General features: G+C 51.7%; 2 protein-coding genes across 3 annotated transcripts in view; one reads left to right on the forward strand and one right to left on the reverse strand.

Annotated features, from left to right (window-relative positions):
- Positions 1–2210, reverse strand: part of CCL22 (C-C motif chemokine ligand 22) — a 67667-nt gene extending 65457 nt beyond the window's left edge. Inside the window, exon 1 of one of the 2 annotated variants that reach the window (XM_074370688.1) lies at positions 991–2210. The gene's annotated coding sequence lies outside the window, so the exon portion shown is untranslated. The remainder of the gene's footprint in view (positions 1–990) is intronic. The other variant, XM_074370686.1, reaches the window with a different exon arrangement.
- On the forward strand, positions 388–20361 carry PLLP (plasmolipin). Its single transcript, XM_010967302.3, has 4 exons — positions 388–695; positions 16077–16250; positions 18196–18318; positions 19408–20361. The coding sequence occupies exons 1-4, from the start codon at positions 561–563 to the stop codon at positions 19522–19524; spliced, it is 549 nt and encodes a 182-aa protein (XP_010965604.1). The 5' UTR covers positions 388–560; the 3' UTR covers positions 19525–20361.
- The last annotated feature ends 35 nt before the right edge of the window (positions 20362–20396 follow it).

The raw sequence follows: 20396 nt of genomic DNA on the forward strand, positions 1-20396 counted from the left end.
ACCGATCCCGCTTTAAGCGGAGACTTCTGAGAGGTACAGGCGCTCGCCTGAGCTCACACAGCGTCCGAGAGGCATCAGGGAGGGAGCCAGTAGTGGTCTGCTCTGCGACCTGCCACCAGTTTATCTCGAGGCTCGGAAGCTACGAGCTAGGAGGCCGCGGAGGGGCGGTCAAAGTTGCCGCAGGTGTGGGGGGAATTGCCAGCAGGTGGCTTTCCCGGGGAGAGAAACGTGCTGCTATCTAGGCTGGTTCTGGCGGACCCATATCATTGACCGCGGCCTCTGTTTCTCCGTCTGTAAAGGGATGGCAACTTCATGTGGCTCGAGGCTGGACCAGCCAGTGGGGAGCGAAGGGTTAAAGGGGCGGGGCCCGCGGCGACGGCGGGGCCGGGATTCCAGCCGCACCTGGCGACTCTCTGCTTCGCTTCCAGAAGCCGCGGGTAGCGCCGTGATCCGCAGCGGGAGCCGGATCCCTGCGGGTGGAGCCGCGCAGGAGCCGGCACCCGCCGTGGGAGAGGCGGCGACGGCGGCCGGAGCAACCTCGGGAGGCAAACGGAGCCGCCATGGCCGAGTTCCCGTCTAAAGTGAGCACACGGACCAGCAGCCCCGCGCAGGGAGCCGGCGCCTCGGTCTCGGCGCTGCGCCCCGATCTGGGCTTCGTGCGCTCCAGCCTCGGTGCGCTCATGCTGCTGCAGTTGGTGAGCGCGCTTGTGGGGCCCGGGGCCGGTTGTGTTGGGGGGAATCCGAACCGGGCCTGGAGGGGTCGGGGACTCCGGAGATGCTCTTTTTCTTCGCTCCCCTTACATTCCCAACCCAAGCTCACATGCGCCCAGACGCACTTAGACTACCCCAGGGACGCCTCTAGGACGGACGCCCCCGAGATCACCCTGGAACCCTCTCACCCCGAGACATCCTAGTTGTCTCTGCGAGCGCGCGCACGGTGCACCCATGTTCAGAATGCACCCTCCAGCGCCCCAACATCCCCCCACTCACCACGGTGGTAGCCAAGAGGCCACCCACAGAAGCGCTCGCATAAGCCACAGTCACTGCGCACGACTTTCTCGCTGTCTCTCCTTTGGCCGGGACTATTCCCTTAGCCCTCCAGCATCTAGGCTGATATACAAAGTCCACTCTCAGCTGACCCAATGCCGAATTCCCAGCGGTGACTACAACCCAGAACACTCGTCTAATCCAAAGGGTACATCTGGTCCAGCACAGACACTTAGGCAGGGCCCTGTGAGGCCGGGCCCTTCTGGCTTCCACCGGGTTACATGTTGGGTTCCGGCCGGTTAGGCTGGTGGGGTGGGGCCGAGATACCGCGCCCAGCGCTGGGGGAATGATTTGTGGGACGCCAGAGGCAAGACTCCTCTGTCTCCCATACCTCTGTAAACCTCAGCTGAGGCTGACCCCTGGGAACACCCCCTCTCTCCACACACCAGTCTCAGGCCTGAGGGTGTTAGCTTCCCCTACATAGCACCCTCTGGGTGCGAGTCTGTGTGGCTGCCCCAGTGGGAGGGGCCTGACCCATTTTCAGAGAACTAAGGGGGAATTGAAGGTAGGCTAGGATCCATTTTCCTTTAGGGTACGTCCCGCTCTCCCACTGCTGGGTGCTAGCAGGGCCACCCTGCTTAGGGCCGAAGGCAGGGTGGTCAGAGACCCAACCTCTGTCTTCCTTACCCTAGGTGAGCACCTGCCCCCTCTTGGGCCAGTGCTATCTCCCTTTCAGAATTCCACAAATCACTTCCTGTGGGCCCCCTCCCCCATCTCAGCCTCAGACTCTCATGGAGGGGTTTGTTTGGAATGTACATCTTGGTCCCCACCCCCGCAAAAAATGTGGCATGGGAATCTCTGGAACTGCAGCCCAGAAATCTACATTTTGAACTCTTCTCCCTGAGCAGTCTGGGAGATTCTCTGGAGAGGGGAGGGGAGGAGGACGGTAAATCCCATCCTGGGACTAATTTAAATCTGCAGAAAGAAAGAGCCTGTCTGGAGCGACACTGGGTGCTGGGCTCTGGTCAGGTTGTGAAGGGCACAGTAGCGAGCAGGAAGGGAACCCAGTCCCAGGGGTGTGAAAGGGCAGAGGAGAGGGAGATGAATTCTGAGTCCAGGAAGGCTGATGGAGGACAGGTGGCTTTTGAGCAGGGACTTCACTGAAATCTGAGACAGAGGAAGGGAAAGGTGTTCAGAGGACAGGGCACTGTGTGAGCTGAGGCTTGGGGCTGGGGAAATGGAAGTGGGCGGAGTAGCCAACAGGTTGGTGTAGCCTTGTAGGGGAGGAAGCAATTTCCCTCTACCCACCTAGTCCTTCTGGCTGTTCTATGAATTAAATTGACATGGAAAAGATTAACAGAAGAAAATCCAACAAAGTTTAAACATGTACTTGTGGGAGAGACCCCCTTAAAACTGAGTAACTCACCAAAATGACCAAAGCCCTCAGCTTAAATCCATTCTCAGCTAAAGACCAAAGAGGATGTTGAGGGTGGGGAGTCAGTTATGGGAGGGGACCAGGAAAGGCACAGTAAACCAGGGTAAGGTTGTGATGCAGATTTCAGTCCTTGCTTTTTCCTTTGATGTGTTTCTAGAGATTTGGTTGTCCTCCTCTTCTTGATAAAGTGAGGGAGGCAACCTTACAAATGTAAATGAATCTTAAAAAAGGGTAACTGCTCCTTGGTTTCCAGAGTAGTTTTTCCCATGTCTGCTGTTTCTTAGAAAATGACCAGCTTAAATAATATGCCAAAGAGATGCATTTTGGGGTGATAGATTTTGCTCCTCTGGGTGGCCAGAAGCCAAGGGCTTTGAATACTTCTGCGAGTGTTCTGTTTTCAGCCTTAGGGGGTTTTGGAACAGCAGAGGTGTCTCTGCTGGGCTGAGGACGATGAGGCAGCATAGTGTGTCCCAGGGTTAGCTCCTGGTGGACAGGACGTGATCATCAGCTCCTTTTGCATTTGAACAATGAGACTTGGAATAAAGGGAACTAGAGGAGGGCCCTGCTGTGCCTCCAAGGACTAGGGTAGCTTGCGCTGGAGGAGGCTTGTGTCTTTGATTTGGGAGTCCCTGTTGGCTTAGCAGCCCAGTGCTGAGCATCTGGGTCATTCCCCTCGGACAGATGTAGATGCTGAGGTGTCCATAGACTGTAGGACTGGCCCGGAGACCCGTGGCAGAGCCTGGCACTTAGACTCCGAGGGTGTGAGTGGGGTGGCCTTCCTCTGCCCTCTCTGCAGTGATTTTGGGGCACCAAAGGTGGGTGGTTGAGGGTCTCCCATCAGAGTTCTGAAGACCTGCATCAATTGGCTTCCTCATTTGGCTTGTGCAAGAAGCTGCTTCCTGAACTGTTTCTCTGGCAACGGACAGTTCCATTGGGTCTGAGATTGGGGGGGTTTACTCACCAGGCATCACATCTGCTGGGAAGCCATCCTAGCTCCCACCACTCAGGTGCAAACTAGGCTCCAAGCCCTTTGCCAAGAGCTTCATATTCTCTTATTCTTCCCCACTTTATAGGTGAGGAAACAGGCTCAGAGGTCAGTTCGTTGCCCAGGAGCTCACAGTGATAGAGCTGGGATCTAAGCTGAGTGGTCGGACTTTTCTGGTCCGTGCTCTTAATTACCACTCTCAGCTGTACTCCTGCTGGGCACTGGGTGTGGTGCTGTTGAGGGTGTAATGGAGACCCTAGGCCCAGCACCTGCTCTTCAGAAGCTCTTGGTCTGTGAGAGAGGTGTCCAAAAGATGAGCTTCCTGTAGAAGGATCAGGGAAGGCTGCCTGGAGGAGGCAGTAGATGCGAAGATGAAAGCTAATTCTTCATCAGACCCCTTTGTTTCCTGGGATTTGGTGAAGAGTTCCAAATATGGGAGGGGTATGGTGGGGTGGGGGCTGGACAGAAAGGCCCTGGCTTCTTGAGAAGATGATCTGCTCTTTGTTTAGTATTAAATGTGTCCTGAAGAATCAACCTCAGTGTTCACTGATTTATCACTCCCCCCACCCCATCTAGCTCCAGAAAGAACACCAGATGGAATATGATATTGTCACGTATGACAGAAGAATTAAATTAATAATATTTTTAAGAGTTGGTAGTGTGTGTGTGGATGGGGATTGATTTTAAAAGAGCTGAAAAGAGATCTGGAATCTGTAGCAAGTTTAAGGCTGTTGATTCCTTATCAAGTTTCCTAGCAGCCTAGGCAAAAAGGGAAACTTGAATTTTTGCAAATAAATTCATGCAGATAAAAAGCATCTAAAAAAGGAAGTAGGCAAGTTTGATCTAGAGACAACTCTTGATCATGAAAACCTGGAGGCTTTGATGCTGCAAATCCTTGTGTGGCTAGGGGCTGGAGGAATGTGGAAGATGTGGTTAACTGTGTGTTTATGGCTGATCCCCAAAGTCTTTCTAGAGTAAGGATAAAGTGAACGCTGTTAAGTGCACATATCTTTCTTATCTTTTTAAAAATCTTCCCCAAGCCCTGGGGAAAAAGGTGATCTACCTGGGTTTACTGATGAGGAAACAGACTCAGAGAGGTTGAGGAACTTGAACAAAGGCACACAGTGTAGAGCACCGAGCTGGTATTTGCTCACAGATCTGAGAATCTGAACTCTGACTCTAGCTCTGCTTTCTGTTGTTTCGCTTTTGGTTATTTGGTGGGGGGTGGGGGTGCTTTGGAGAGGAAGGAGAGACATTTCTGGAAGGGGAGACTCATGAGGGCTCAGGGCCACTTGAGAAGGCTTCTTGCCAGAAATGGGCCCTGAAGGGTTTAGTTATGTGGAAGCGGGTAGTAAGAAGGAGGTTCGGAGCAGATGAACCTTGGAATGTTTTGTCTAAAGGCCCAGCATTCAGAAGGCATCCTTGAGGCTCAGGACATAGAAAGCATATGAATGGCCTGTGGCAGGAGGGCCATTTGTGTTTGGCAACTTCTGTCCTTCCTTCTTGCCCTACCTCCTGGGATTGGGGGTGGTCACACAGTTCCCAGTTGGCAAGTGAATAAACTGAGCAGAAGCCCCACCTGCCACTCACTCGATCACAGTGATCCGAGGGTGGTGGTGAGTATTGGTTGGAGCAGAAGCCTAGAAGCAGAGAGCCTTGGCTTCAAATCCTGCCCCTGCCCTTGTTACTGAACCAAACTTGGGTCTGCTCACAGGCACGCAGTAAATCTGCTGACACTTGGTTTAGTGAAGGAAAATGCAACATCTGTTGTAAAGGTGCCAATACAAGAAGGGTAAGTGGCTTGAGCTCTAAAAGCCTGAACTCCCTGGCTTGGGTTTCAGCAAAGCTTTTTTGAAGGCCAGGTGAGGGAAGCTCTGTGATCAGCTCCTCCACAATTCTGATTGGTTGATGGTGAGGTAACAGGGTGGTTAACATGATCAGTCCTTAGGCCCCAGTAGGTCCCGGGGCTCATGATCAAGTAGTTAATTTCTTCTATTTGGTGCGGGTTTTTGCATCTGTAAAACAACTCTGGAAGTGAGCATCAGTACCATTATCTAGGTCCCTCAGGAGCTACAGCAGAGGAGATGGGAGAGGGGTCTGTTCCGGGAATGCCCCATAGGGTCCTGCCCCATAGGTTCCTATTCGGTTACACCCTTTCTTCTCCATGTGATCTTGGGTAAGTTCCCTAATATCCCTAAGCCTCAGTTTCCTTGCCTGTGAAATGGTGATGGTGGGCTTGGGAGGAATATGGAAGATGATGCCTTAATGTGGTGTATGTTAGAATGAAGGGCAGTTAGGAGCCACAGGGTCATAGAATCCTAGGGCTCTTATGCTTGCTCGGTGTGTCCTCAACAGAAGCCTGCATGTTTCCAGGGACAGGGAGCTCAGTCCCTCTAAAGGCTACCTGCTCCATCCTTGTGCACCTGGGGATGTTAGAAAGTTTTTCCTTTTGGTAATCCTGACTCTATCTCCAGCCCCACAAGGCAGGTCAGCTCCTCTCCAGGCTGTGGGCAGGGCAGGGCCTGAGAGTTAACTCTTTCCTCCAGAAAGAGGCTGGCTAGGTGAAGTCATTGGGGTCTGAGAGGTGTGAGCAGAGGTTGGCCATACTGGAATCGCAGTGCTGGGGACTTCCAGGGCTTTCCTTACACTGAGTTTTGTGGGTTCAGTCTCCTTAGGCTGGCCCTGCGTACTCACCACCTCCCACCCAACTACACTGTGCGGAGCAAACCAGTGCCTTGTATTGTTAGCTCTGCCCACACGCCCCACTTTGTGACTGAAAGGGTGCTGAATGTTTGGAATTAATTTATATCTATATATAACAAACATACAGACACATTCTCCTTAAAAAAGCAAACACCTATTACAGGTAAGGCTAAAGTTATTCTTGGGTCACCTGCCTCTCCCCAAGAGGACCACTGTTTGGGGTGTTTTCAGTTCTTTTTCGTGTGCATTTTAAATAACATTGATGGTTTTATACTGTATCCTTTGTTCAGTTGCTTTTTTTCTCGCTCAGTGCACCTGCATCTCTTCATGTTATACAGAGCTGCCTCCCTCCTTAACTGTTTCAGGCTATCCCAGGGCATCACTGCTAGGGCCCCAGCTCATTTAGCCATTTCTCTACTGATGGGCCCATTTTTTAAAAATGTTTTTATTCTTTGAAAAAAACTATACAGACACACAGCAAAACGTTCCAGCAGTACAGAGGGCTATTAATGAAAATGCAACCTCTCATCCCTGACACTGTGTCCCCCCTCGCCCCCCCATCCCATCTGCAGTCCTCGCTTGAGGCAACCACTGTTGCCTGAGGCAACCACCATTGCCGGTGTGGCATTCCTGAGGGAGTCAATGCATATTCCTACACGTAATCCCTATCAAAGCACAGCTAGGTGTGCCTTACCGTGCTTTCCCCCCTTGGCTATACACCTAGGGACGTTCTGTAATGTTGCAAGTAAAGCTACATGTATCTTTCTTTTTTTTTTTTAATCCTTTATTTCCTTAATTTCTTTAATAGATAATATATTTACCGGTCCACAATAAAGTAGAATGGAAAAGAGTATAGTGAAAAATCTCTGTCTCTTTTGGTTAGAGTTGACCGCCCCCCAGGCCCTCTCTTCTCAGTTTCCCTGGTATGTTTTAGGCTTTAAGGACATACCTGCAAATGTGGCTATGGAGCCTCACTACTCCAGGGCTGTAGTCTGTCCACATCCTTCTGCACTTTTCTTTTTTCACTTAAAAATGTGTCTCGGAGGTCTTTTCATCTCAGTGTGTGAAGCATGATCGCTTCTCTTGGGGCTTCTGTAGCATCCTGTCCTGCAGCTGTGGTGTGAGTTGTGTGGCTGGTCCCTTTGTTGCAGACACTTGGGTTCCACTCTGTTATAGTGAATGATCTCGCCTAAGCCCCAGAGCACATCTGTACGGTCCATTTCTGGAAGTGGGAACCACTGGCTCAGGGTACGTGTGTTAGTGATTTTGGTAGAGATTGTCATTTGCCCTCCATAGGGGTCACCCTCACGCCCCACCAGCCAGCCTCACCAGCATGGTGAATTAACACAGGAGCATGTGCCCTGGTCTGACCGGCAGGTCAGGGTAGCTTTATTTTGCATTTCTCTTATGAGTGAGGTTGACCTTTTAAAAAATATGTTTGAGTCATTTGCATTTCCCTGTGTGTTTGTATTCTTTCCCATTCTACTCACTTACTGATCTTTGTGGTATCAGTTCCTCAGGATGCTAGATGATTTGCAAATATTTTTTTCCCAGTTTGTTTTTCTGACTTTGCTTATGGTTGGGTTTTTTTTGTTTTGTTTTGTTTTGTTTTTGGTGGGGATTTTGCCATACAGATTTTTAAGTTGCTAAATTTCTAATTTTCTTTCCTTTTCCTTTTTTTTCTTTCTGGCTTCTGGAAATTGAGTCAGAGTTAGGACTTTCACTCTTAGAGGTAATAAAGAAATCCTCCTTTGTAGAACTTGGGAAGTGTCACGTCACCCATAGTCAGTCATACTGCTGAAAGACCACTAATGTGACAGCCTCATTTGAGTGCCAAAGTGTCTGTAATGCTTTCCCAACACTTTCTTTTTAAAAGAGAGATCTCTTGATACGGGGAAGACAACTACTTCTGTCAAGGATGTATTAACGTTGTTACACTTTTGTTGTACTTAATTTTATAGTTAGCTTCTATTGTGGTAGATAATGCAAGTTTTCCATCTTTTAGTGATTTAGAAGTTTCTTTCTCAAATTCTTGTGTGATGAATACTATTCATCAATGAGGATTGGTTAAATAGATTATGATACATTTGTGCAGTGGCATAAGATGCAGTTAGTAAAAAGATAATGTCTTGGGAGTTGGGGTATGGCTTAGTGGTAGAGTTCATGCTTAGCATGCATGAGGTCCTGGGTTCAATTCCCAGTACCTCCATTAAAAAAACAAAAAGATAATGTCTTACCTCTCAAAGAAAACAATAAGGCAGCTCCATATGTAATGATGGACAACCTACAGGCTAAGTGGACAATTTACAGGCTAAGTGGTTAAGTGGAAAAAGTGAGGTGAAAAACTGTGTAGAATACTGTCATTTATATAAGAGAAATACACATAGGCTGTGTAAATATACAGACACGCCTATCTGAAGTGTGTGTGTGTGTGTGCGTGCGTGCGTGCGCGCCTGTGCAGGTAGTCTTTGGTGAGACACTCAAGAAACCACTCTTTGTTGCCCCTGGGGAAGAAATTGAGTATCAGGGGAGGAGGGAGACATGCTAAAGACACCATTTCATTACCTATCATGTTAGTATATTGCATATTTCAAAAAATAAAATAACTTATCAAAAAATCTTTCAGATAAGTGAAAATAGTGAATTAAAAAAAATACAACAGATCATTTATGGGTGCGGCAAAAAGCTATGAAAATGACACTTGAAGGCCCCTCAGGCCCAGATAGGAGAAGGCACTTTCTCAGGATCACACAGCAGCAAGCAATGGTCTTGAATTCAGTGTTACTGTCTGGGTGACCTTTTCTTAACCATCTGTAAGTGGAAAGAGGTGAAGGCTGCCGAGCCTTCCACGTGTGGTGGATGGTTGCTGTTTCTGTTTGGGTGGCAGGGCCAGGTGTTGGTCGCTCCTTGTCAGCTGGTGAGTTGTGTGTGGTGGAATTCAGCGAGGACCAGGCCCCGAGTTCCTGCTCATAGATGGTCTGAGGGAGCTGCAGGGGATCCTGCCCTGGTCCCAGAGTACAGGATGGGAACTAGCAAGCGGGTAAGCAGAAAGCAGCTTGAGCTTCATGTTGGGAAGATTTTTCTAGAACCCTGAGAGAGACCCCAAAGGAACAGGGGTGGCAATGGGCTTCTTGACATGCAGGCTGCATGCAGGCACAGGAGTTTCCTCATTAGCGGGCCTTGGGCCACGGGATAGCTGTGCAGCAATCTCTTCCATCTCTAGTTCTTAGACTGGGGACTCAGGAACAGGAAGTAATGTGATGAAGTCTGCATTTGGAAAGCCCTGGAGGTGAACCAGGCCCAGAGCCACTGTTCCATCCTCAGCCTCTCCCTGCCACAGCCCAGGCTGGGAGCTGCATGCACGTGGGTGGGGACCCTGGCTGCCCAGCCCTCCCAGGGCCTAGAACGGCGCCTGGCACAGAGCGGGCCCTCTGGAGAGTTTGTTTAATGACTGAAATTTAATTTGGTAGCTCACGTGCCTGCTCTTCAGGTAGCAAAAGAGAGGCTTGCCTGAGTTAAATACCTCCCCAGACCCAGTCAGTTGGCTCAGGCTGGGTTCTGAATCTGCCTTCGTGCCTCCTGTAGAGCTGGTGTATGATGGCCCCAGGATTCTCAAGGGCTCAGAGTGTATAGCGTGGGAATTCCAAGGAGCCTTCCCCTCCAGCCAGACCCCTGCACAGGAGGAGGTGGTGTGTGGTGTTGTTGTGGCCACCCAGGCACCCGGAGCCTCTGTCCCCTGCGCCTTTGTCTCCTGTGACACAATGGGTGGCTTTTTGTCCCCATAAAGTCCCTTTCACTGTAGGGAGAAGGGCCAGGGTGGGGGTGGAGGCTGGGTCCGGCCAGGCCAAGTTCTGAGTGTCCTCAGCTGCCCAGATGTGTCCCTGTGAGGGGGAACCCCGGAAAAGCGTCATGTGGCCCCCGGGCCTCAGTGTTCTGGAGGGTGCAGTAGGGAGAAGGGAGACCTGGGGGCTGTTGGGCGAGTCCTGCCTTCAGATTGTTTCCAAAACATTTGGTTTTGTTGCCAACATTTAAAAAGCTGAAGATTTCACATAGAAATTCAGATTTATAATGTCCCTTGAAAAATCCGAAGTTCTGCCTGCGTTCCCCTAGACACCAGCAGCTGCTCTCAGCACCCCCAGACCCCACCTGGCCCACCTGAGTCATTTCTGTGACCTGCCTTCCTGCCTTGGCAGCTGCTGAATTTGTCAGCCTCCAGGATCTGAGGTGTTGTCCCCCATCCAGGCGCCCTCACTATGCGGTTTACTCCCCAGAACCCCTTGGCTGTCTAATGGCCCTCCTAGCCACTCATGACGTTTACAACTGCTAACTTTTTCCTTTATGTTATTCTGCCTGCATGACATACCCAGGAGGTGACCAGGGTAGGTGTCCTTGCCCAACTTCTCTCATGTCAGATGAAGAAACAGACTGGAAAGGTGAGGTGACTCTTCTAAGGCCACACAGCAAATCTACAAGGGTCTGACCCAGCCCAGGAAGTAGAGAGGATTAAAAGGAGAGTTGGGGTGACCATCTTTGGGCAATAGAGGAATTCAGCTGAGGGCTTATGGGATTGGTGACATCCCTCCAGCAAGTACAAGGAAGGGAAGGCTTTGGATCTTCCTGAAGGAGGCCTGTGTTGAGGAGTATCAGGCCTCCGACTGAGGGGAGCCTTGAAGAACACCGAGCAGACGTCCCTACTCCCATTGTACAGAGGGAAAGACTGAGGTCTGAAGGAGTGAAGGGTTCTGCCCAGGGACCCTGATGAGGAGTGAGGTAGTGTAGTGCAGGAGGTGTCCTAGGGCAGGGTGGGGCTGGATTCTGCGCCCCCCCCCCCCATTTGGATAAGCACAGCTGCCTTATCTGAAAGATGGGCAGAGCCCCACTGGCATGGGGCCCTTATCTGCCAGGCACTGTGCCTGGTGCTTCAGATTAGAAATAGTCCCCCAGGCCTCACACCCCTAGGAACTACACATGCTATTACTACCAGGCACAGAGAATGGATTGGAAAACCCATGTTCTAACCTTAGTGATAATTACGTTAGACCATGTACTGAGTGTTAAGACTATGTTGGGGGTTGGTCTAAGTCCCTTACATATATTACTTCATTTACATCTACCTTGTGAGGTAGGCACATTTTGAGGATGAGGCATAGAGAGATTCAGCAACTTGCCCGAGATCATACAGCTAGTAAGTTGGCAGGGTCAGAGCTTGAACCCAGGGTGTTAATAGGCCAACTTCCCATCAGAACTGATGCCAACATCCCACAGTTAAATCAGACCATAAAAGCCATTCGCAGAAACTCTAACAGTAGCTAAGAAAGATGTATTCGCTCCCTAGGGCTGCCATAGCAAAATACCACAAACTGGGTAGCTTAAAACAACAGAAATGTATTGTCTCACAATATTAGAAGTCCCAAATCAAGGTGTTGACAAGGTTGGTTCCTTCTGGAGTCTCTGAAGGAGAATCTGTTCCATGCCTGTCTCCTAGCTTCCGGTGGTTGCCAGCAATCCTTTGTGTTCCTTGGTTTGGAGACACATCACTGTAATCTCTGCTTCCATCTTCATGTTGTGTTCTCCCTGTGTGTCTCTGTGTCCAGTTTCCCTCTTAAAAGAACCCCAGTCACTGGATTAGGGCCCACTCTGACAGAGGAATGCCTCTTGGTCCGGCATTTGTAACTAACCCCTCTCCTCTCTAGCCCTGCAGGTGTTTTAACAAAAATCTCTCTTATCTAATTGTTGAGAATTTTTTTGCAGGTGCAAAGGTCCTGGGGCATATGTGAGTGTGACCTTTTTGACAGCTCTTGTTTGAAGAGAAAATCCCTAGTCTGAAATCTTTAGGTTTTCAGGAAGAAGAGGGATTTTTTTTTCCTTCAAGATTTCCGGACAGTTCTCTTTGTTTATCTGCAGTGTGTGCCTGAGGAGGCATTGCAGGGCCCTCGGAGAGTTTGGAAGGCCCAAGGGGAGGGGGTTTGATTGTGTGTGTGTGTGTGTGTGTGTGTGTGTGTGTGTGTGTGTCTATTTTTAAAAGTAAGATGCACAGGCATATGTATAGACACCTACAAAGAAACATAGGAACAGATGAACATATAGGCAAGAGACATGGGCCCTCAGAAGTAACGGCACACAGTTCTGCTCTCCACATGTGGCTCCCTCCCTCCCCCTCCCCCTCTCGCACCCTCCTCCGCCTTTGTGAGATCTTTCTTGGCCTTCTTGTCCCTTCTCAGCTGGATTTTTCCCCCATAGCACTTACCCTGCACTTGCATTTCACTCACTATTGGGTTTTTATCTAGCTCCCCTGGTAGAGTGGGAGCTCCATGCTGGCAGGGCTTTTAGTGTTTCAGGTCACACAGTGGTCAGTACTCAAGGAATATTTGTTGAATGAATGAACCCAGAGGGATGCACATGGCAAGGCCTGTGCTCAGAAAGTGTTGGAGTAGCCAGGTGACTGTCCCAGACAGAGGGGCCTGCGTGAAACCTTGTGGACAGGTGGCAGTCAGGGCCTTCAGCCTTGCTCTCTACCACCTGTCACTGTCTCCCTTTGAACAGTGGGGTTTACTGTTCTATACTGGACAATAAGACAAGTCCTCTGGCCCCTTCTTGAAATTCGACCATGGGTCCACAGCAGGAGGGAGGGGTCCAGTGGCTCGTGCAGCTTCTGGAGATGAGGCCTGGGCCCAGCCTCCTGTGCAGGGTCACCCAGGCCAGCAGAGGGTCAGCACATGTGGGGGTGCCCTGTCCTGGGCTGGGGGTGAAGGGATGGGAAAAACCAGTCTGTCTGGTTCAGATGGAAGAATGGGCCTTGTTCTAGGGCAGAAACCGAGGCAGCTCCCTGGGCACAGGGCCAGGGCAGCAAGGCCAGAAGGAACACCAGAAATTCCCACTGCTTATCCGCAGCTTCACCTCCCAGAGGGTGTGCTTGCTCATCTGGAAACCTGGGCTAGGCAGAGACCAGGCAGTCTGGGTGCCTGCTGGGCTGGGGCCCTCGGAGCCAGCTGAAGTGACCTCATTTTTTATACATCACTAGGTAACTCTGTGTAGCCCAGGTTCCAGAGAAGCACAGATCTGGGTTCAAATCCTGCCCTGCTGTTCATCCACAGGTGACCATAGATGACCATGGGCACATTTCCCTCTGAGCTTCTGTTTGGAAAATGGGGATAATAAATAATACTGACTCATGAGGGGGTTATGGGGAAATCAATGCAATAAAAGGGAAGGTGCTTACCCGAGGCCTGGCGTAGAGCCGGAGGGCATTATGTGGTTATTGTGACCAAGCCTATGAGTAATGATGCCAACGGTTGATAAATGTACAGTAACATAAAAACAAATTTGTCCTTTCTTGATTTTCAGTCCATTGCATTTTCTAACTTCCTGTCAGATAGTTGGAACCAGGCGACACAATGGCATGGGAGCCCGTAAGGACCCTGCTTTAAGTGAAGAGAGAATTGTCTGTCCCTGACATGCGCAGTCCTCACCAGGGAGGGTCATGCGAGGTGCTGCTTCAGGACTGTTCTTAAGAACAGTCCCTCAGCTCTGGGGGCTCTTGGCTCTGCTGATGTGTCTGTTTCAGGCAGGGTGTCCTAAGGATGGGTGGTAAAGGACTGGGGGGATGTGGTCTGTGCTGAGACACCCTGAGCCTGGGTTGTCATGAGTAAGGGCTCTGCCTCCAGTCCTGTGACTGCCTGCGAGGCCCTGCTACCTGTCCCACCTTCCTCGCCTGCAGGGTGGGCCCCACTGGCCACCGCCAGCCTGTTCGTGGTTAGAGAGCACAGGTTGGGCAGTGTGGGGTGGGCAGCCCTGGGGACTCACCCCCCAGAGGGGAGAAGCAAGTGCAAAGCTCTGGAGAGAAGGGTGAGTGGGTGCCTTCCTTGGGTCTCCCATTCCTGTCCTGGGTTGGGGGAGGCAGGGCCAGGAGCACATTCACAGATTCACACCTGCGTCCTCTCGTGACACACAGCACCTGTGCAGGGCGGGTTTTTGACCTCTATTTCCTGGGTAAGGAAACTGAGACCAATTAGGCCCTGAGCACGTACTTATCCAGCAGGTGCTGTGTGCTGGGCCCTGCAAGGCACTGGAGATGCTGCAATGACCAAAACGGGATTCCTCGGGGCCCTGCGTTCTAGTGGGTGGCCTCGCGTTGCTGTGCTGAGGTGAGCCACGCAGGGCGGGAAGGCACTGCCGGGCGCCCCACGGCACAGGCAGGATGAAAGCCCAGCTCCTGACTCCTGAACCCAGGGCTCCACCCCTCACTTCCTGTTGGTGCTGCGGGAAGAGCAGCACCCACGCCCTTTCCCAGGCTCTTGTCGGGGAGGAGCCCAAAGGAAGAACGGACAGTTGTCATAGGGACTGCTGGACTCCTGGCCTCAGCTAGGGTCATTCCTGCCTGTCCCCATGCACATAGGAGGGATCGATACCGGCATTTCCCTTTTGGTCTTTGGCAGGGGCGCTCCCAGCTCTGGCTGCTTTGGGGTGAGCACCAGCTCTCCTGTATCTGATCTGGGAGCTTGCAGCCAGGGGGGCTTTTTGTCCCCCAAACCAGCAGCCAGAGGTAGGTTTTGCTCCTGAGCTGCTTCTCTGGGATCCAGCTGATGGTTGGCTCATCCTCGGGTTGGTGGCAAGGTCACTGGGAGCCTTGGTGCCACATGCCTGGATGCTGTCCAAGGGAAGAGCAACAGCTCTCTGTGAGTCTTCATCACCAAAGGGCCTTTCTCCAAAGCCCGGTGGCCCTTCCCTCCCTCAGCAGCCAAACTTGAGTCCTGCTACTGGCCAGGGATTCCAGAGAACGAATGCCCTGTGGAGAAGGGAGATGTCCCGGCCTACAGGGTCTCAGCCAGCAGGGAGGGGCCAGGATGGCCACATGTGAAGTGCCACCTGTAGGGCTCCCTCTCAGAGCAGACCCTTTGCTGGGTCCCAACCTGCCAAGTTCCCCCGATTTTACTCCCCAAGGCAGGTCAGCCAACCTGCCCCTGTAGAATTCCCTGCAGCACAGCATACCCCACTGCAAATAGTTCATTTATGTATATGAACCATGGGTCCTAATCTAGCCCTATGAGGTAGGTGTGCTCATTATACTCATTTGACAGATGACATGATCAGAGCACAGAGAGGTCGTGAGCTTGCCCAATGTTACACAGCTGTAAGGGGAGAGGATTTTAAATCAGGCAATCAGCTCCAGAGTCTGTCTGTTTAGCTGCTGCACACACTGCAGGGATACTGGGGCCCACCCTACCATGTGAGAATGGTGTGATAGATCCTTTAGCCTCTCTGGGGCCCAGTTTTTCACCTGTAAGGCAAGGATGAGAACACTTCGAGGGGCAATTAGGAGACTCAGAGAAGGTGGGGTGGAGAGGGCTTGGTGGGGTGCCAGGCAGAGGTCTCCAGAGGCCCATGGGCTGTTCATTTTCCTGTCCCTGGGACTCAGTGTCCCTCCCTCAGGGATGTGCCAGTGACTTCATCTTTCTTTCAGCAGCTTTTACTGAGCCCCTTGCTGAGCCCAGGTCCTGTACTGGGTGCTGGGATGCACCTATGAGGGAGACCATCGTCTTGCCCTTGGGAACTGGGCGAACCTGGGACACTACCCTCTCCTGGGCTGCAGGGGTCTCACCCTGGAGGCAGCTGGGTGGGTGTCACTGCTGCTGTAGCTTCCAGTCTGGGGAAGGAAACAGGATTATAGTCCTGGGTGATGGGTACCTGGGGGGGCCATGTGAGCACAGAAGAGGGTTCTGGAATCTGGACTAGAAGGGCAGGGAAGGTGCCCTGGAGCACGTGACATTTCAGCTGATATCTGAAAGAGGAGGAAGAGTTACAAGGCAAGGGCTTGGCATGCAGTAGGAGTCAAATATTTCTTGGGTAAATGAGAAATGTGTCCTGCAGAGGGCACTGCAAGGCAAAGGCTTGGAAGCGTCTGGTCTGTGGCCTCCAGCCTGAGTGCTGGGGGCTCTGAGAGACTCTGGCCTGTCTCACCCCCTCCAGGTGCTGGGGCTGCTGGTGTGGGCCCTGATTGCTGATACCCCATACCACCTGTACCCGGCCTACGGCTGGGTGATGTTCGTCGCTGTCTTCCTTTGGCTGGTGACAATCGTCTTCTTCATCCTCTACCTGTTTCAGCTGCACATGAAACTGTACATGGTGCCCTGGCCGCTGGTGGTGAGTCTGGGTAGGAACCCTGGGGGTGGTTCCAGGCTGACCCTTCTGCCTCTGGGTGTAGCTGTGACAATGTGACCTTCCCTAAATGAGAAGTGGTGGGTGGGAGTTGGCTGAAGTCCTCTCTGGTCTGTAGATCTGGGTGGGGGAAGGAGGACTGATGGATCCAGTGTCCAGTTTTTCTGAGCACTGAGAGCCATGACTCAAGGAAGATGCAGGCTTGACTTTCTGTGGTCTTTCTTCTCTGGTGGGAGTAGAAGTGAGTGTTGACTGTAGAAACCAGAGGTAATTTGGGATCTTGAAAGTATTTTTCCTTTGGAGGGACAGTTGAGATTTGAACCGTGTGGCAATGAGTCTGTCAGACCCTGGCTGGGCCCAGGCTGGCGGCTCTGGGCCTAGAAGCTGAACCCCCCACAGGCTGGGCCCAGTGTGTGCAGGATGTGTTGGGGGCAGTGTGGCATCCACCCGCTACCTCCAGGGTGAGGCCCCTGCAGCCTGCAAGAGGGTGGTGTCCCGGGCTTGCCCAGGTCAGTCTCAGGACACAGAGCTGAGCATCCATAGGAAGTACCCTGGCCAGACATAGAGAAAGCTGCTGGGGCTTTTTTTCTCCGACCCGGAAAACCCCTGCAGCTGGGGTCTGAGGCTTTCAGTGAGCAGAGAGGCGAGAGAGGCACATGATTGTAAGACAAGCAAGGCTGGGACTAGGCAGCATTGTTTAGAATTCAATGACTTTTGAAGCTGAGGAAACGTGAGTCATCCTCAAGACAGAACGGGTTTGTTAGATCTTGACATCACTGGCAGGAGCCAGGTGGTGTTTGCAGTGGGTGCTGGGCTTGGAGGGAAGGTCCTGGGATGAGGAGGGGGCAGCCCAACTTCCTGGCTAGGGTCCAGCCCCTGCCCTGTGTCCTAATAGCCTTGAAGAAAAATATCTCCAGAGATGGAGGGGTCTTGGTGTCTGTTAGCACAGATTTGGGGCTCTGGCCACAACTGTTGATGGCAAGAGGCTCCTTTCCCAGGCCATGATGGCAGGGCAGTATCTCCTACACTCCTAGCGAAGGCTGAATTAGGATTGCCAAATTGGGCTTTTCCGGGGAGGGGGCTCCAAGCCCCCTTCAGGGCCCAGGCAAGAGGCAAGACAGAGGCAGGTCAGGAGGGGTTCCGGAGAAGCTACCCCATCTGTCTGTAGGAAGCTGCCTCTACTTAGCTCTAACTGTTGTTAGTAGGAACACAGGTGTGTCAAACCTTGGTATTTTCAGACTGAGTTTTCGTATGGAATCTATCTTTTGAATGTTGGTAATTCTTTAAAAAAATCAATGGAATGAATCAAACATTCCTGAGGGCTACCAGTTTGCAGTCTTAGCAGAATGTCAACTGGCTCCAGGGGCCGGGCGCTGGGGAAATGGGACTTGGGCCTCGTTGTCAGCCAAGGGCACTTCCTTGCCAGCCTGGCTTGGGGGTTCTCACTCTGGCATTTGACATGGGACCCTGAGCCTAGGATGTGGCTAAAAGGCAGACACAGGTTCCTCCTACTAGGGGCAGAGAGGGATGTGAGGCACCTCTCCCAGGGCCAGCCTCAGAGCCAAGGCCTGCAGGGGTGACGGGGAGGGCGGAGTTCTTCAGCTGGAGCACTCAGAGGGGCTGGGTTCTGCTCCTTGCCATCAGGAATGGGTTTTGCCTCGTAGGACTGTTGCTGCCCCAACTTGGAGCCTTCCCATCTCTTAGCCTTCCATGTGTATAAGCTCCCCCTGCTCACATGGCCTCCAGGCTGACCTCGTGTGGACCGCTGCCTCTTGAAGCTCTTTTAGTGAGAAAGACTCACGTGTCTCCATCCCCATCCTCGAGCCCCAACCCTTGTTCTGACCACTAAAGGGATGTGCCAGTAGGAACCAGGAGGTTCCACAGTTACCAGAAGTCTCATGTCTTAAGCCTGCTCTCCCCTCCCCCACAGTTAATGATCTTTAACGTGGGCGCCACCGTTCTTTATATCACGGCCTTCATCGCCTGCTCTGCTGCGGTTGAACTGACATCCCTGAAGGGCACCCGGCCGTATAACCAGCGGGCAGCTGCCTCTGTGAGTATGGTTCCCTGGGATGCCCTGGGCAGTTACAGGGAAGATGGGCCAAAGCAAGGTCTGTGCCCCTGGACTCCACTGCTCCCCTGGCCCGAGACCAGGCGCCTGCCACCTGCTGAGTTACCCTCCTCACTCTCAGTAGACTCACAGTCTTCCATAATTACAAGTAAAACCCTGAGGAACCAGAATGCCTGGGAAATACTTCGGGGTGGTGAATGAAGTTTTGGGTTAACTGCTGAACTTTGATGAGTATGAGTTGTGCCACACCCATTTACGGTCATATGTCCCCTTGGAGAATCTGTTAAAAACTCTATCCACCCCACTTGAAAAAAGCACATGCAAGAGCCTTTTGGTTTAGGCCACGTGGGAGATTCTTAGGCTCTCCCATGCAGCCAAAACTTGGGCTCCACATCAGGCAGCTAGGGAAGTACCAGAACCCCCTCCATGCTTTCCACGCCTCACCCTACAAGGCCCTGCAGACACTTGTTCACAGGGACTGGCAGTCCTTTCAACAGACAAGGAGACTGAGGCTCAGAGAGGTGAAGTAACATGCCTAGACTGAGTCTGGGGTAGACCAGGACTTAGGTTTCCTCACTCTGCCTGGTGAGAATGGTTTTGAAATCTGTGATCTGTTACCAGGATAAAGACATGGTGCTTCTGAATATGGCCATAGGTAGTAGTGTAGGGTACTTAGTAACTGATTCCAGAAAATTCCTAGGGTAGCTTTTGAATGTTGCCTTTTAAAACTTAATCTCTGATGTGTCTGAAGTAGCTCTTTCCCCTTGGTCACTCATAGCACCTTGTCCAGTTGCCCTTCACAGTCTGACACACCTTGCCTGTGTAGGTAACGGCTTCCCCCACTAGAGTATGTTGGCATCCCAGAACCTGGTACCCATCAGCCCCCAATAGTTGTTAAATGAGTGTACAGTTAAGTAGGAGCTGGTGTGGCTGCCAGAGCAACCCATTCTGGTTGATTGAGGGGCCCCAGGTGTTGCTGTCTGTGCCTGGCTGCCTGGTGCCCGGGTCACTATCACAGCCCCCACCCCGTGTGCCACACTGCACACTCAGCTTTGCTGTCTTCTCTTTCAGTTCTTTTCGTGTTTAGTGATGATTGCCTACGGAGTGAGCTCTTTCTTCAGCTTCCAGGCCTGGCGAGGAGGAGGCAGCAATGCAGCCACCAGTCAGATGGCTGGTGGCTACGCCTAAACCCCCTGTGCCATGGGCCGCCTTGGGGATGAAGGCTGCAGCCGGGTCCCCATGCAGGTGGCCCCTCAAGCCGAAGCCTGAGCCTGGTGTGGAGTCAGCCCAGAAGGGACTACACTTGCTCTTCTGCTGATCAGACTCCTGGGGCTCACCCGACACTCCTAAGGAATCAGGATCCTTCCTCTGCAGGCGCGTGGGCTGGGGAGAGGCCAGCAGCCAAGATCTCCTGTCCATCCCTCGTATTCAGCAGAAGGTGATGAGGGTCATGGGACTCTCTCTGCTTTGTCTTTAGGACTCCGGTGTCCAAGGCTGGGACCTAGCCTTCTCACTGGCACTAAATACACTAACCATGACCTGCAGCCCCTGACCCACCATAGAATAAGCCTAACAAACAGCATGTATTTATCTTTATCTTAGTTTTTGTTCTGGGATTGCTGAGCAAGCTCATGAAACTGTTCTGATTCCTTAAAACAATTCTGACCCTGCCCTCCACCAAGCCAACATGTCACTTGCAGGGATATATGTAGAAAGAGGGTTATGATTCTGATAGCACGGTCTTCCTTTCCTGCATTTCAAACATACCAGTTATTTAAAGCAAATCAGTTTTAAGCAACGTCTCAGTGATGAAAAACTTCAGGTTTCCTTCCCTCTTCTAAGCCCTTGTTTGTAATATTCCCTTTGGGAAAAGCTAACATCAGTACCTCCCTGACACTGCTGATAGCACCTGGGACGTGAAGGAGGGAGGGAGGGAGACCAAGACCTTGCTGGTGAGTTGTCCTGTGCTTGGTGGTGACTTTGTTGTTTTTGGTTTTTTTACAAAAATAAAAATGGAAGAACTTATTTGGAAAGGCTGTTCGGGAATTATGGTTATAGAA

The sequence above is a fragment of the Camelus bactrianus genome, chromosome 9, assembly GCF_048773025.1.
Source record: "Camelus bactrianus isolate YW-2024 breed Bactrian camel chromosome 9, ASM4877302v1, whole genome shotgun sequence".
NCBI lineage: Eukaryota > Metazoa > Chordata > Mammalia > Artiodactyla > Camelidae > Camelus > Camelus bactrianus.

Excerpts from the sequence above, each read along its gene's own strand:
- PLLP (XM_010967302.3), top strand. The coding sequence starts at position 561 with ATGGCCGAGTTCCCGTCTAAAGTGAGCACACGGACCAGCAGCCCCGCG. Across the intron at positions 696-16,076 it reads CGCTCATGCTGCTGCAGTTG|GTGCTGGGGCTGCTGGTGTG; the intron begins GTGAGCGCGCTT and ends CACCCCCTCCAG. Across the intron at positions 18,319-19,407 it reads ACCAGCGGGCAGCTGCCTCT|TTCTTTTCGTGTTTAGTGAT; the intron begins GTGAGTATGGTT and ends CTTCTCTTTCAG.